The following is a 15133-nucleotide window of genomic DNA, read 5'->3' on the forward strand; positions in this document are numbered from 1 at the left end:
TCAATTGTTCATGAAAGATGGCCGATGTCGAAGTTAAAAATCTTTGGATAGTTTATCGAAATATTATGCGTCAAACAATGAAATTTTTACAAGCTGACAATCAGCGAATGGCTGAATTTAAATATTTCTTTTATCGCTCTTTTCCATCAAAACACTGGGATGATAATATTGTTGAAATCCTTACGAAGTTGGAACAAACTCAAATCATTAGTATTGATCATCTCGAAGTTTTGCGAAGTTTTCTTGAAGACTGTGAAGATGCGGGTCTTCTATTGCGTATGGTTGAAGACTTTCAATTTTTAAACAAAATTTTGAAAAGTATTTGCCCTCAAAAAGGTAATTATTCAATTTTTTCCCGAATAACTTTAGTCGTATGAAAGACGTGTTCTGTGTGACATGTTCGCAGTGTATGTACTAAATAATTTGTAATTTAGACATTCAGTTGTACTGAACAGAACAGTTCTTGACGCACATTGATCGTTTGTTTGCATTTGATAATTGTATTCTTCCATATTAATTCCAAAAAATGGGAAACGATATCTTGAGATTACAGAACCTTAAGCAGAAACCATTTGATGCTATCATAATATCGGTTCACAGCTGTTTTTTCTTAGACGGCGACATTTCGAAAGTATATTTTTCAAATAAACTTTAATAATATATATCAAATAGTCTTTGAAGCGGAAAATACGAGTTTGTCTATTATGAAACCGAAATAGCTTAAAGAATATTCCAGTAATTGCGACATTTTACCAAGAAATAACTACAAACAACACTTCATGAAATTGCTCTAGTCAGCACTTTATTCATGTTAGCGCAAAAATTTTGTCTTTGGTGTAGATCATGTTTGGCTTGCAAGTCCACCAGTAAAGATTGCAAAGTTTTGGCCATCAGAAGATTTCAAAATTTTTTTAAGGCAGTTGGATCGACAAATGAACGAATTTCCAAATATTTCAATCAGTGATGTGTACAGCCAGGCTACCCAAAGAATCAAGAAAGTTGCTGCAGAAAGACAAGATCATGCATCTTCCTGGGAGGCTATGTTCATTGCAGAACATTTAATGAGAATCTACTCTTGAATTGTTTTAAGACTTAATACATGAATTACAGTCTTTGTGTGAAAAATTATTAGAATTATAATGTTTAAGTAACCATTTTAATATAACATAACCAAACACAACGTGCAGTGCAACAGAACAGAATAAGAATACTAATGAGATAGGATGTTAATATAAGACAAACATCGTAATATAAACATAAGTGTTAGTGCCAAAGTCCATGATCAATTATCCAATCATGTATCATCATTATAGATATAAAGTTCCTGTATCATATTACTCTAATAATAGGTTTATCCTAATAAAAATGTGAACATTTAAAAAAATGCATTATGCATAATCTTTGCTGAAAAAAATGGGAAATTTTGTAAAAATGCATGATTATAGTCTTTTTATAAAAATGTATGAAATTTTTAGAAAATGAATGAATTATAGTCTTTGTGTGAAAATGTGTCTAAATACATGAACTATAGACTAAAGCATGAAAATGCATGAACTACTGTTTTAAGGATGACAATGTGTGAAAATGCTTGAACTATAGTCTTTGGCATGAAAATGTGTGAAAAGGCATGAACTATAGTCTTTGGCATGAAAATGTGTGAAAATGCATGAACTATAGTCATTGGCATGAAAATGTGTGAAAATGCATGAAATATAGTCTTTGACATGAAAATGTGTGAAAATGCATAAACTATAGTCTTTGACATGAAAATACATAACCTATACTCTTTGAAATGAAAATGTGTGAAAATACATGAACTATAGTCTTTGGCATAAAAATGTGTCAAAACGCATAAACTATATTCTTTGACATGAAAATGTATGAAAATGCATGAACTATAGTCTTTGGAATGAAAATGTGTGAAAATACATGAACTATAGTCTTTGGCATAAAAATGTGTGAAAATGCATGAACTATAGTCTTTGGAATGAAAATGTGTGAAAATACATGAACTATAGTCTTTGGAATGAAAATGTGTGAAAATACATGAACTATAGTCTTCGGCATGAAAATGTATGAAAATGCATGAACTATAGTCTTTGGCATAAAAATGTGTGAAAACGCATAAACTATATTCTTTGACATGAAAATGTATGAAAATGCATGAACTATAGTCTTTGGAATGAAAATGTGTGAAAATACATGAACTATAGTCTTCGGCATGAAAATGTATGAAAATGCATGAACTATAGTCTTTGACATGAAAATGTGTGAAAATGCATGAACTATAGTCTTTGGCATGAAAATGTGTGAAAATACATAAACTATAGACTTAAGCATTAAATTACGTAAAAATGCATGAACTCTAGTCTTTGCCATGAAAATACATGAACTATAGTGTTTGACATGAAAATGTGTGAAAATGCATGAACTGTAGTTTATGGCATGAAAATTTGTGAAAATGCATGAACTAAAATTTTTGGCATAAAAGTTGTAAAAATGCATGAACTATAGACTTAAGAATGAAATTGCGTGAAAATGCATGAAGACTATTAATCACGAATTTTCATGCAAAAAACGATAGTTCACGAATTTACATGCAAAAGAATTTAGTTCACGAAATTTTAAGTAAAAGACAAAATTTACGAATTTTCATGCAAAAGACTATAGTTCACGAATTTTAAAGCAAAAGACTATACTTCAAGAATTATCAAGCAAAAGACGAAATTTTATGCAAATGTCTATTGTTCACGAAATATCATGCAAAAGACTATTATTCACTAATTTCCATGCAAAAGACCATATTTCACGAATTTTCATGCAAAAGACTATAATTTACGAATTTTTATGCAAAAGTCTATATTTCACGATTTTTCATGTAAAAGACTATAGTTCACGAATCCTCATGCAAAAGACTATAGTTCACGAATTTTCATGCAAAAGACTATAGTTCACGAATTTTCATGCAAAAGACTATACTTCAAGAATTTTCATGCGAAAGACTATAGTTCACGAATTTTTATGCAAATGTCTATTGTTCACGATATATTATGCAAAAGACTATTATTCACTAATTTCCATGCAAAAGACCATATTTCACGAATTTTCATGCAAAAGACTATAATTCACGAATTTTCATGCAAAAGTCTATATTTCACGATTTTTCATGTAAAACACTATAGTTCACGAAACTTCATGCAAAAGACTATAGTTCACGAATTGTCATGCAAAAGACTATAGTTAACGAAACTTCATGCAAAAGACTATAGTTCAAGAATTTTCATGTAAAAGACTATTATTCACGAATTTTCATGCAAAAGACTATACTTCACCAATTTCCATGCAAAAGAATATAGTTAACGAATTTTCATGCAAAAGACTATTATTCACGAATTTTCATGCAAAAGACTATAGTTCAGGATTTTCATGTAAAAGACTATAGTTCACAAATTTCATGCAAAAGACTATATTTCACGAATTTTCATGCAAAAGACGAATTTTGTTCACGAATTTTGATGCAAAAGACTATGGTTAACGAATTTTTATGAAAATGTCTATAGTTCACGAAATGTTATGGCAAAAGACTATTGTACACGAATTTCATGCAAAAGACTATAGTACACAAATTTTCCTGCAAAAGTCTATAATTCACGAATTTTCAGGCAAATGACTATAGATCACGAATTTTCATGCAAAAGACTATAGTTCACGAATTTTCATGCAAAAGACTATAGATCACGAATTTTCATGCAAAAGACTATAGTTCACGAATTTTCATGCAAAAGACTATAGATCACGAATTTTCATGCAAAAGACTATAGTACACGAATTTTCTTGCAAAACACTACAGTTCACGACTTTTCAGGCAAAAGACTACAGATCAAGAATTTTCATGCAAAAGACTATAGTTCACGAATTTTCATGCAAAAGACTATAGATCACGAATTTTATGCAAAAGACTATAGTACACGAATTTTCATGCAAAAGACTATAGTTCACGAATTTTCATGCAAAAGACTATAGTACACGAATTTTCATACAAGCGACTATAGACCACGAAATTTGATGCAAAAGACTATAATTCACGAATTTTAATGCAAAAGACAATAGATCACGAATTTTCATGCAAAAGACTATAGTTCACGAATTTTCATGCAAAAGACTATAGATCACGAATTTTCATGTAAAAGACTATATTTCACGAAATTTCATGCAAAAGACTATAGTTCACGAATTTTGATGCAAAAGAGACTATAGTCCACGAATTTTCTTGCAAAAGAGAATAGTTCACGATTTTTGATGCAAAATACTATAGTTCACAAATTTTCATGGAAAAGACTATTTCATGAAAAAAAAATTTTTGCATGAAAATGGTCTTTGGCATGTAGTCTTTCTTTGGAATATAGTCTTTGGCATGAAAATGTGTGAAAATGCATGAACTATATTCTTTGGCATGAAAATGCCTGAAATATATTCTTTGGCATGAAAATGCGTGGAAATGCAAGTACTATCGTCTTCGGCATGAAAATGTATGAAAATACGTGAATTATAGACTTAAGCATGAAATTGCGTGAAAATGCATGAACTATAGTTATTGGCATGAAAATGGTTGAAAATGCATGAACTATAGTCTGTGGCATTAAGATGTGTGAAAATGCATGAATTATAGTCTTTGGCATAAAAATGTGTAAAAATTCTTGAACTATAGTCTTAGACATGAAAATGTGTGAAAATGCTTGAACTATAGTCTTTGGCATGAAAATGCGTGAAAATGCTTGAACTATAGTCTTTGGCATGAAAGCCAAAATTCTTTGAAAACCAAAAAATGAAACGAAACATATGTGGATATTTTAGTTTCATATTTACAAAAAATATATTGGTTATATTTCTTTTCGTACAATAAAGCCACTTTCAACATATTTAGAAAAAAGAAATTCATGAGACATTTACCAAGAACACAAATTTTCCTAATTGTTTAAGAATTCTTCTGAGTAAATGAATGTCGAAGATATTAAATGTTCCAAGCGCACCACGTGCATTTGTCAAAAAAATAACATCATTAAAATAAAATAATTGATGTATATCAATTGCCCTGAATACGCTTTCCTATATTACACTAGTGTACATATTGAGATGTTCAACTCTTTAAAATAAAAAAGAATAAAGATTTACTTCATTTCAATAAAAAACATTCAATCTCTTGCATTTTTAATGAAGATTGCTAATTGTTATATATACTCGTCGTTGTATGTTAACAGTGCATTGGGAATCGAACCCAAAGACTAAATTGTACCACTCTTTGAAAATACCCAAATTGGGCTGTTTTTTTGATATAGTTCAGAAAATTTTCGATATGAATATATTATCGATATTTTATAGTTCCAAAATTTGATTTTTGTAGAATTTTAAAGCTCAAAGATGGTATGTTATTACTTGAGTGAAATAGTAAAAAACAAGTCAATAGTTTTATGATGTCGTTTAAATCATGAATGGTTTCGTTTCACTCTACTTCACTATTTAACGTCACAAAGAATAACAATTACCATCCTTTTTATAACTGCCGGTTCAACGTTAAAATGTGCAACTTTGAACCCCAAATTACTCGGCAATAAAACTTTCACATTTACATTATTTGTTAAGTACATAAATATGCAAAATAGTTCAATTGTTCAAAAAGCGGAATAGCTTAAACATGACGCTGGTTTTTTAACGAAAATGAAGATGGATGTAAATTTTAGCTGATAGTTCTTAGGTTCGCTTAGCTAAGCGTTCCTAATTTCATAACCTTCATATTGTATTTCTTTAGGTGCCATTGTTGTATATGACATAAGCAGTACAAGTTTAGTCCCACACAAAGGTCACTGTTTTTTTTGAAGACTTAACCGAAATAAAAAATCTCTAATGGGAAAACCTGAACGGTATAAACCAAAACCGAACACAAAGGCACGAGAACTTGGAGAATACTGAGCAGGAAAAAACCGCTAGGGATTTTAGCCGAAATTCTGCGCCCTGTGGGGGGACCCATGTATATAATAAATAAACTTTACATACCTTTGAAACGATGCAAAAAGCCAAAAAAATAAAAGAAGCCGTCAAACGTTTTCAAAACGCCCCTTCAAGTCCAAAATTTTTTTAGTCTTTTTAAAGATATACTACAGTTTCGAAAGCAATTCGCCATTTTAACGTACACCCTAAACTGTAAATATCTTAACAAATTAAATACTCTTTTGAGTATCTATTTGTCGATTTAGGAATGAGTGACAAAATTGAAAGTTTTCTTCCAAGCATTTAAAATTCACTCGTTTCTCTTGATAGTGGGATTCATCCTTTAAAGGTAAAACCCCACGTTCGTTATCTAAGGGGAGCAACTACCCGCCGCAACTACAGCGCATGCATAAGCTATCTAAACTTCCGACCTGCGCATGGCACTGGAATTCCGTCCTGAAAAGGAATGCCCCTTGAAGGAGGTAACCCATCATGCCCTTAAAGTGCTACTATGACGAAAATTTTGCCTGTCGTTTTTTTTCATAGATTAATAGTGTATGTAAAAAAATGTCTTCTGGCGAAATTTTATCGCAATATATTTAATGCTGCTCGGGTTACGTATCGATAAAACTTGAACTTTAAGAGTCGCCATTAAAAGGCGCCATATTTGAATTTTCAAGAAGGTGCTTTTGACGTCATAGTCTTAACTCGCGGCTGTTTACAATATAACACTATATACAAATAGAGATTTAAAAGGTTGTATAACTCAATTTTTTTAACATCCCAACACGCTGTGTCGGGCAAGATTGCAGTAATAAAACTGATTGAAGTACAGGCATTTCTTTGCATAAAAGCCCAAATGACGAGTCTTTGAGAAGAATTTGGGTTAAATTTGTTCAGACGAAGCGCGCAAATATAAATCCGAGTTCGCGCGAAATTCGATTTATGATTAGTTCGAATCACTTCTCGAAGATTGTTTTGAGCGTTTATTCCATTTGAGTGGTATGACTAGACCGCTCAAACCTGGTGCCGTACCTACTATTTGGAAGAAATCACCAACACCAACAACGTCAAGAGAGCGGCGTTAGCACAAGTTACAACTGTTATATGCTTACATATATTGCAGATGGGGACAAGTAGCAAGGCTTCACGTGCCGTCCCTGATTTCGACTGATTGCTACAACACGCGCAGCACTTCCAAACTTCCAGCCCGAGTTTGGATCGCCCCTTGGCGCGAAAAGATATGATGATGATGATGATATATTGCAGATGATAAAGTAAACTTCGTTCAGGCAAACTTCGTTAAAGCCAGGGTGATCCAAAATGCATTTTTTTTCATTGATTTCGTTATGATACATTTTACCACGGCATTGCTCTATTTCCATGCAGCATCGGCACTCTTGAGGGTTGACAACAAGATCCAACAAACAATCTCCACATTCAGGCCTAACTAAGTAAAAGGTTTATTATTATTACACTCACGGTTTTCGACGAATCCTTGGCAGTTTGACGACAGAATCCTTGGCAGTTTGACATAAGACTACGATTAACGACGAATCCCTTGCCAACTATAAAGATGAAATGATCGGATGTTGAACTCGTACAGCCACAAAAAAGCCCAACATGATTTTTTGAAAAATTCAGAACATTGATGGTGAAACCATTGTATCCAATTCTCAGGCCACCTGACAAACATTCCCGCTTTTATGTCGAAGACGGCAAGTACAGAAGCAAGATTGTCAATTTCTTGCAACTGTGCATGTCGCCTACGGCATTAAATCGGAAATATCGACAGTCAGTAAGAAATTAGGATTTTTAGGTTTATATTTTCATGTCAAAGAAAGTCCATGTTTTTATTACGAACAATTTTCAATTAAATAATGTTGAAATTTGGGCGTTCGATAGTGGCGTGGCTTTATTCATCATTGCGATTGATTGACCAGTCGTGATCTTAGCAGGAATATGCCCACGAAAATATTTTAGAAAAGGTTATAATATTGACTTGTCCATGGAAACAGCCTGTTTCAAACAGGCGTTAGGTTCATGGATACATTGCTCATGATAAGTGTTTAGTGTTTGCATTCTTTGTAGAGATGGCCTTTTAGTAAGATGGCCTTCATATTTTTCATTCTCGAGAAAACGGTCAACAACAGCCACAATTCTCTCCCACCGCTGTGAACAATAACCATTTTTATTAATTGCAGAGTGAATACACCAATATTTGTTCGTTGTTTCTCAATCTCAATTGATGACCACTTGTCGTTTAACAGAAGAATGTTCATATTTAAAATCAAGCACAGAAGAAACAAAAATTACAAAGACGAAAACTTTATGGAAAGGCCATTCCGCACTTTGAATAAACGAACATCACATGCGCATCTCAATTCAATTCGTACTCAGTGTAGTACACTTGTACTTAGAACAAGAAACAACAAATTTACCTTTACATGGTTTCAAAGCACTTCAGGAGATATTTCACAAACGACTAATTTCGACTTCGGCCAACAATTCTTCGTACGTCTACCGACTTTCACGTTCAGGTTCAAATAGCATGTTCTTTTGTAGTCTTAGAATATGGCTCAAGTTTCACAAACGTTTTGTGTTCTGAATGGTCAGTGACTAGGTGTGTCGTCAATTTTACATTGTGGCTATACACAATGTTTCAAAAAAACTGCTCATCTATGAAATCAGCCGAGATTTAGAATTTCCATGATTCATCACTTTGAAGTAATTAATCCCCATAGAGGGGTAAATGCAATTGAATGCAATATAAAGAAATACGTATATTTCAGCTACAGAACTCCTTGGGGAACAACTACAGCTGAATCATGCAAATTATGAATGTCGACCGACATCAAACATGATTTGATAAACCTTCTAGGTTGTTCATTACATCTCATTTTCTTATTCTATATATTAGCCAACGTTAACACTTTGATTTCTTTCAATTAGCTTTCTAAAAGGTGTGTATAAAAATGACTTTTGGCATTTAAATATCATAAAATTTCAAAGCCCGATTATTGTGCAAACCTCATTGGTGCATTACATTTCCAATGAAGAAAAAGCTTTTGTGTTTGCATCAACGTAGCTAACAAAATTTTATGCATCTGTATAAGTTTAGCATAGTGACAGCAATTAAAATTATACAAAGGTCTTCAACGGTAAAGCCGCTTACGGACGAAAAAATTTTTTAAAGATTTGGAGAGTCTTTATATATATTTATTGAGTTAAACGAAAATTTTTCACATTTTTTTCATGTTTAGTTACACATACGTACAGTAAAGAAACATACAATAATCGAAAGTTTTTACCTGCGAATGAACGTGAACTAATCCTTCCACAATCTCAAGGAAAAGCCGCCACATTCTCTCTTAGTCCTTGTACTATCCCTCGTCAACAACATTCCGTAGAGTACTCTTCTCAAAAAACTTGATCTGTATAGACAAAGCTTGCAGAGAACGCACTTTCAAATCTCTTGTGGTGATTGCTTCCTTTTCACTTTCGGTAAAAGACAAAAAGGTAAAGACAAACGTAGTTAGAAAGGCATACACAAAGATAGACACAAAGAGAAAGACAAAAAGGCAAAAAAAAAGACAAAAACAAAGGTAAACAAAAAGACAGAAACAAAGATAGACACAAAGATAAACACAAAGATAGATACAAAGATGGACAAAAAGAGAGACATTAAGGTAAACAATGTAGACCCAAACGTAGACACAAAGAAAGGCAAAAAGGTAAAAACTAGGATTGGTAAACTAGGTAAGGCACTGATAAATTATAATTGGTGGTGATGGGGGTTCATACCATTTTGGGCATGCTCAGTTTTACAGAACATTTTTCTATCAGTAAAGTGAAATTAATGGTAAAGGTCTCTTCCTTCATGCACAAAGAAAAAATTCCCCATATAGCTCGTTTTCTTTATTCCATAAATCGAGGGTTAGATGATGTCTTGATAAATTATACTTCCTCTGCTTAACCCCATTTTAACGTTAATTGTTAAAATACTTGTTCTTTAATACTTATTTGTCCACAAATTAGAGTTCAATAGAATTTTCATAAATTAATCACTGAATTATTATGTACCTTTAATGTCGTTTGTATTTTTTTTTGCATAATCGCATTACTCATGTTCACTGCCGAGTCTTGCAGAAAAAATCTTCAATGACATTGTGATGTTCATCGTTAGACACAGGAACCATTATTTATTTTAATACAGCAATGATCAAAAAGTCAGATACTTTTACTGAAAAGTAAGTGTTAATGCATCTCAATGAATTTCGATTAAAGTCATTAAGCATATATTTTACAACTTAAATTTTTTTTAGCATGTAGGCATTAGTCTTGGTTATCATTTATCAAAATATATGACCACTTTCAACTTAAAAAACATATTTCAAGGCATGACAGTTGTGACTATCATTTTCATACAAGGAATTGTGACAGGAATTGTGCCAATAAAAAGTGGTAATTAAATTTGTGAGTATTTAAATTTAAAACAAATAATGAAAAACGATGTTTCGCTTTTCACTCTTGCATTTATTTTGATAAGAGCTTATCAGTCGCAATTCTACCTGAGTACGTAGATTTTCTACAAGCTATATTACACCCATATAACTCAAACATTAAATTTACTACAAAAATTCTAAAAATCAGGTTTAACATACTAATTATATGAAATAAACAGGAGAGTTCATCAGTGTCACCAGCCCAGTACTTTACAACTCAATTTATACAATAATCTTATTTATTTTTAGTACATCTCTCATATCATCCCCGCGCTTATATTATGATTCAGTTCAAGCCATGCACAATTTTTTTCGTATCAGCTCCAACTTTGATCAAAAACGACGCACAATCAAAATGTCCACCTCGTAATGCAAACTCTAATGGAGAACAACCTTCCACATCGTGAATATTGATGTCAGCATTATACTGTACAAGAACTTTCATTGCTTCCAAATGTCCATCAATCGCAGCAATATGAAGTGGAGCAACACCAGAGAGATATAACTTGTTTGGATTAGCCTTACCCGACTCTAGAACTCGTTTTAATTCCTTCGCATCATTTTCGGATGCAGCGATATAAAGTTTAGACGTAGGATCAAATGATACACTACGTGGTCTTGGTATCATCATACTCAGACTTGCGTCGTCCTCTATCTTGGTAACTATCTTCTTTATACTGGTTTCCTCTGGTAACGAGTTACTTCGCTGTCTTTGAGCTCCGAGATTTTTGATGTTATTGAAATGCAACTTATTTTGACCTTTATATCTCATAGACTGTGGAATCTGTAATTCTTGTAAGGCAGAAAGTTTACATTCACGAACTTGGTGGTATCGTTTGTCGATTCTTGCTTTATCAGCCAAAGCTGAGCCATTGAAAGAGTGGCGGTTTGGTTGTTTTTGCGACGTCATTTTTTAGAAATCTCACGAAGCGTTTGCCAAATTGACCCCGAAAACTTCATGAGCATGATAGTGTTTCACTTCGAACCTTTCATAAACTTAATGTGTTGAAAACTACTGTCAACAAGTGTGGACAGGAAAGTATTAGGAGACAGATTCAACCACAATTACAACAGGTACTACGTCAATTAAAATAATTTGCCCTACAACGACCTAGCAAACAACACTATTTCACGAAACTTTAAAGCAAACAATGTTTTCGAGAAAATCAGTCATTTGTAACTAAGTCATTGTTTAGAAGATATAAAGAAGATGGCAATATAATGTTAATTGGTACATATTAAACATATATTTAAGCCTTCATTATATACATTTACATCATCAAAGATGTTAAAGATGAAAAAATACAGATGTAAATCAAAGCCGCCATTTTAGTTAAAAGCCTCTCAAAAGAAGGCAACGTCTGAATATTGTTACAAGGAACAATTTTTAATAATAAAAATTAGTAAATGCAATGATGCATGTTTGATTAGTTTGGCAGAAGGTTCGCATTATCTCATTCAACATAATCTACATGTGAGATGGTAATTGGAAAAGGATTTTCCTAATAAGACCTTAATTATACCTCACCACAGTTGTTGATAGCTTATTGTCTCTCTGATAAAGAATGCGGAAAAAAATGTTAACGAGGTTCACTAAAATCACAAAAATCAGCAACAACGTTTTTTATTTTCAAACAAAAAATGTACAATTGCACATTACAGAAAGACAAGGAACGAGAAGATCAGAATCTAGATGCATTAAAGTTGGACTAACTCATAATTTACTTATCATTTCTATCATAATTCGAAGAAACAGCTCTTCTGATGGTTCAGGTCACTTTTTGACAAATGATTATCAGATTTAATAAGATTAAAAGACATTGCCAACTGATGAAGTTTCGAAAAGTCACCACACTAAAAAACCTTAAATATACGCAGGTATTTTAACAGATTCAATCTTTGAGGGATCTTGATATATGGGAGAATGGTACTTTTTCAAATTATAATAATCAGTAATAGCTAAATGTAACTGCCAACATTACACTGCAACCGGAGACATAAAACAAGAGAACAGGTTATAAAAAGACAGGATGAAATGTCGACGTCATCTCTCTTGGATCGAAGATTCATATTTTACAACGATAGGCAAAGAAAACTGCTACATTCTTGAGCTTTGCTGCCTGTTCCTAAAACTTCCCACAAGCCTATATCCATTCGTTCTTTCTCAAAAGCAATCTGATAACGGTCATTTGATACTTTTTGTGATTAGCAATTAGTGATAAATACATCGCAAAAAGTATTTTTTGAGCAGTCAATAAAAATATCAACGATGTTCACCATCACAATGTTACTGTTCTTGCTGCTGCAACAATGAAGAATGATTTTTAACTTTATAGTGGCCCAAGTGAAACTGTTAGGGGAAATAAAGTGCACTGGATCGTGCAATGCAAAGTGCACAAATTTCAGTATCCTTTTTTCTTCATGATCCATAGACACATATTGTTCATGTTTTTTTTTTGCATTCTTTTTCATTTTATTTTTTTGCCTTCTTTAAGCCTGGGGAGTGAAAAAAACACCCCCTTTGCCCAAATTAAATATTAATGCCCAGAATATCCTTGGCTAATTAAGTTGGCTTTAGAATAAAATCAAAAATATTATCAAAAAAATGACAGCAAAGCATATCTGGCAGTTGACACAATTGCTAAAATTGTGTCAATTGCCAGATATTTCAGATGTGTCAATTGCCAGATATGATTGTTCAAATAAATACATTGAAAAAATTTAATTGTGTTTCTCAGATCATGCAAGCTTTTGATGCCAGGATGCATTCTGTGCACCAAAGTGTGAAGATATCAGGCATGGAGTTTAACACAGCTTTGCATAACAGCATACAAATGTTTGCCTGGCAAAATAATAGCCAGTGGCAGACCCAGCTTGTCAAATTACCCCATTCATAAATTTTCAAAATTGCCATGAGTACATTTAAAACTGAATAAAAATCTCACAAATTTAGACTGTTTTGGCCAATGTCAGAATGGCATTGTGGATGATTGTACAGTACATTACTATCATTAGTAAAGACAAGATCATTAGGATAACTCATTAATAATTTAATGCTAAAATATATTTCATGCTTTGTCCAAAAATTAAATGATTGAAACGATTAAAAGAAGTGAAAGTCTCCGAGATTTTTGCCATAATTTACGGCGGCAAGGGTCAACATGTCCCTTTGGTGATTGAACTTAATTGCGCGAAGTTTAGCTTGTGTTACGTAAAAAAATATTTTTTTGACCAAAATCCGACGTACGAATTACACAGAATGCACACTGGCTTAATTGTATGGTCAATTGTGATTCAGCCAATCAATCAATATTTAACAATAATAAAAAGAACTATAAAGACATTATGACCGTTATGACTTATAATGAAATATCAATTACAGTAAATCATCATACCTTAATCTCAAATAATTCCTTTTCTGCTCTTCTAAATAATTCTAATTTACTTTCAAGCATCACAGGATACAATTAAAACTTCATGTAAAGATATACATTGGTTAATATGTTAATATTTTTCAGCCAGCAGCCAATCAATTATTAGTATTAATTTTTTGGAATTTTTGCCAAGGAAACTTCATATTGTGATTGAAATATTGCAAGCCATAGGAAACTTATAATTAAGCTGTGCATCCGCAGTCGATTAACAAAAACGATTGGCAAAAATCTTCGAACCTTGCGGGAAAGAAATAGAATACTAGCTGATTTTGCCGCTTTGAAAACTTCACTCTTCGTCAAAGACGTCATAATTGACGACAATCATCAATAACAATACAGCAATAAATTGGTTGTTTTTTTGTTTCTATCCGTTTCATATGTCAACAATAACGGCATGTGGCAATCGGCTTCATGAAGACTTTGACGTTTTTAATATTAACGTGCTGAACATCACATATATGCTGACGCGTGATGAAAATAAAAAAACTTCTATTGATTCCATGAAAGTACATGTAATTTACATAGAGTATTATTTTCCACCAAGTTTTTTTCAAATTTAAGAATTGAAATATGATTTTAATTGTTGTGTGATTCTCGGTGAGAAGTGCATTGATTGAGTTCAATTTTAGTCGCATAATTGTATAATAGTGTTTAGTGAAGTGTTAGTCATCTTCTAGTGTAATACTCGCGGGAGCTTGTTAAATGATTTTTCAAGTCTCTGTACGTACACTTTGATTGAATGCTTTGTTTGCAAAATTTTTTCAATCCTAGCAAGATGTCATTGTTAATTTGTTATTGGTAGGGTAGTTGCTAGAACTTTATGGAGGAAATAATTATGTTCTTCCACCAACCACCACTGATTTTACAACCAAACTTTGCAGTCAGTATTTCACGACATTGTTGCTCTGACATGTATAGATATCTTAATGCCAGAGCCGTGTTATCAAAAACATTCGTCATTTGCTTTGAAATGTGTGAAAACATCCATTGCTATTGTGAGAATACGCAAGCCTTGTTTGGTTACATCAAAATGTGCAATTTAAACTATCTTTGTAATCTCAATAAGAAAATTCAACACAACATTTTTCCGTCGCGTAAGTATTCAAGATTCTTTTGCTTCCTTGCACTTGAAGTATTATCAAATGCGCTTCTAAAGATTTTTACTTGATTGATGAGAATGGTAACCATTAAACATCGCTTGTCTTATAC

At 32.6% G+C, this 15133-nt stretch overlaps 2 protein-coding genes and 1 long non-coding RNA gene across 3 annotated transcripts; 1 reads left to right on the plus strand and 2 right to left on the minus strand.

Annotated features, from left to right (window-relative positions):
* The first annotated feature begins 18 nt into the window (after positions 1-18).
* On the plus strand, positions 19-1384 carry LOC124446293. The gene is made up of 2 exons (XM_046997129.1): positions 19-336; positions 841-1384. Exons 1-2 carry the CDS (start codon positions 66-68, stop codon positions 1077-1079), a joined length of 510 nt encoding a protein of 169 aa, XP_046853085.1. The 5' UTR covers positions 19-65; the 3' UTR covers positions 1080-1384.
* A 9084-nt stretch (positions 1385-10468) lies between these two features.
* LOC124446271 (E3 ubiquitin-protein ligase HACE1-like) lies at positions 10469-11611 on the minus strand. Its single transcript, XM_046997113.1, has one exon. The coding sequence runs from the start codon at positions 11398-11400 to the stop codon at positions 10777-10779; it is 624 nt and encodes a 207-aa protein (XP_046853069.1). The 5' UTR covers positions 11401-11611; the 3' UTR covers positions 10469-10776.
* A 487-nt stretch (positions 11612-12098) lies between these two features.
* LOC124446272 lies at positions 12099-13946 on the minus strand. Its single transcript, XR_006948378.1, has 2 exons — positions 13886-13946; positions 12099-12792 (listed from the first exon to the last, which is right to left on the minus strand). It is a non-coding gene; the product is annotated as an uncharacterized LOC124446272 (long non-coding RNA).
* Positions 13947-15133: the final 1187 nt, after the last annotated feature.

This window comes from Xenia sp. Carnegie-2017, unplaced genomic scaffold, assembly GCF_021976095.1.
Source record: "Xenia sp. Carnegie-2017 unplaced genomic scaffold, XeniaSp_v1 HiC_scaffold_22, whole genome shotgun sequence".
Classification (NCBI taxonomy): domain Eukaryota; kingdom Metazoa; phylum Cnidaria; class Anthozoa; order Malacalcyonacea; family Xeniidae; genus Xenia; species Xenia sp. Carnegie-2017.

Excerpts from the sequence above, each read along its gene's own strand:
- LOC124446293 (XM_046997129.1), top strand. The coding sequence starts at position 66 with ATGCGTCAAACAATGAAATTTTTACAAGCTGACAATCAGCGAATGGCT. Across the intron at positions 337-840 it reads AAGTATTTGCCCTCAAAAAG|ATCATGTTTGGCTTGCAAGT; the intron begins GTAATTATTCAA and ends TCTTTGGTGTAG.
- LOC124446271 (XM_046997113.1), bottom strand. The coding sequence starts at position 11,400 with ATGACGTCGCAAAAACAACCAAACCGCCACTCTTTCAATGGCTCAGCT.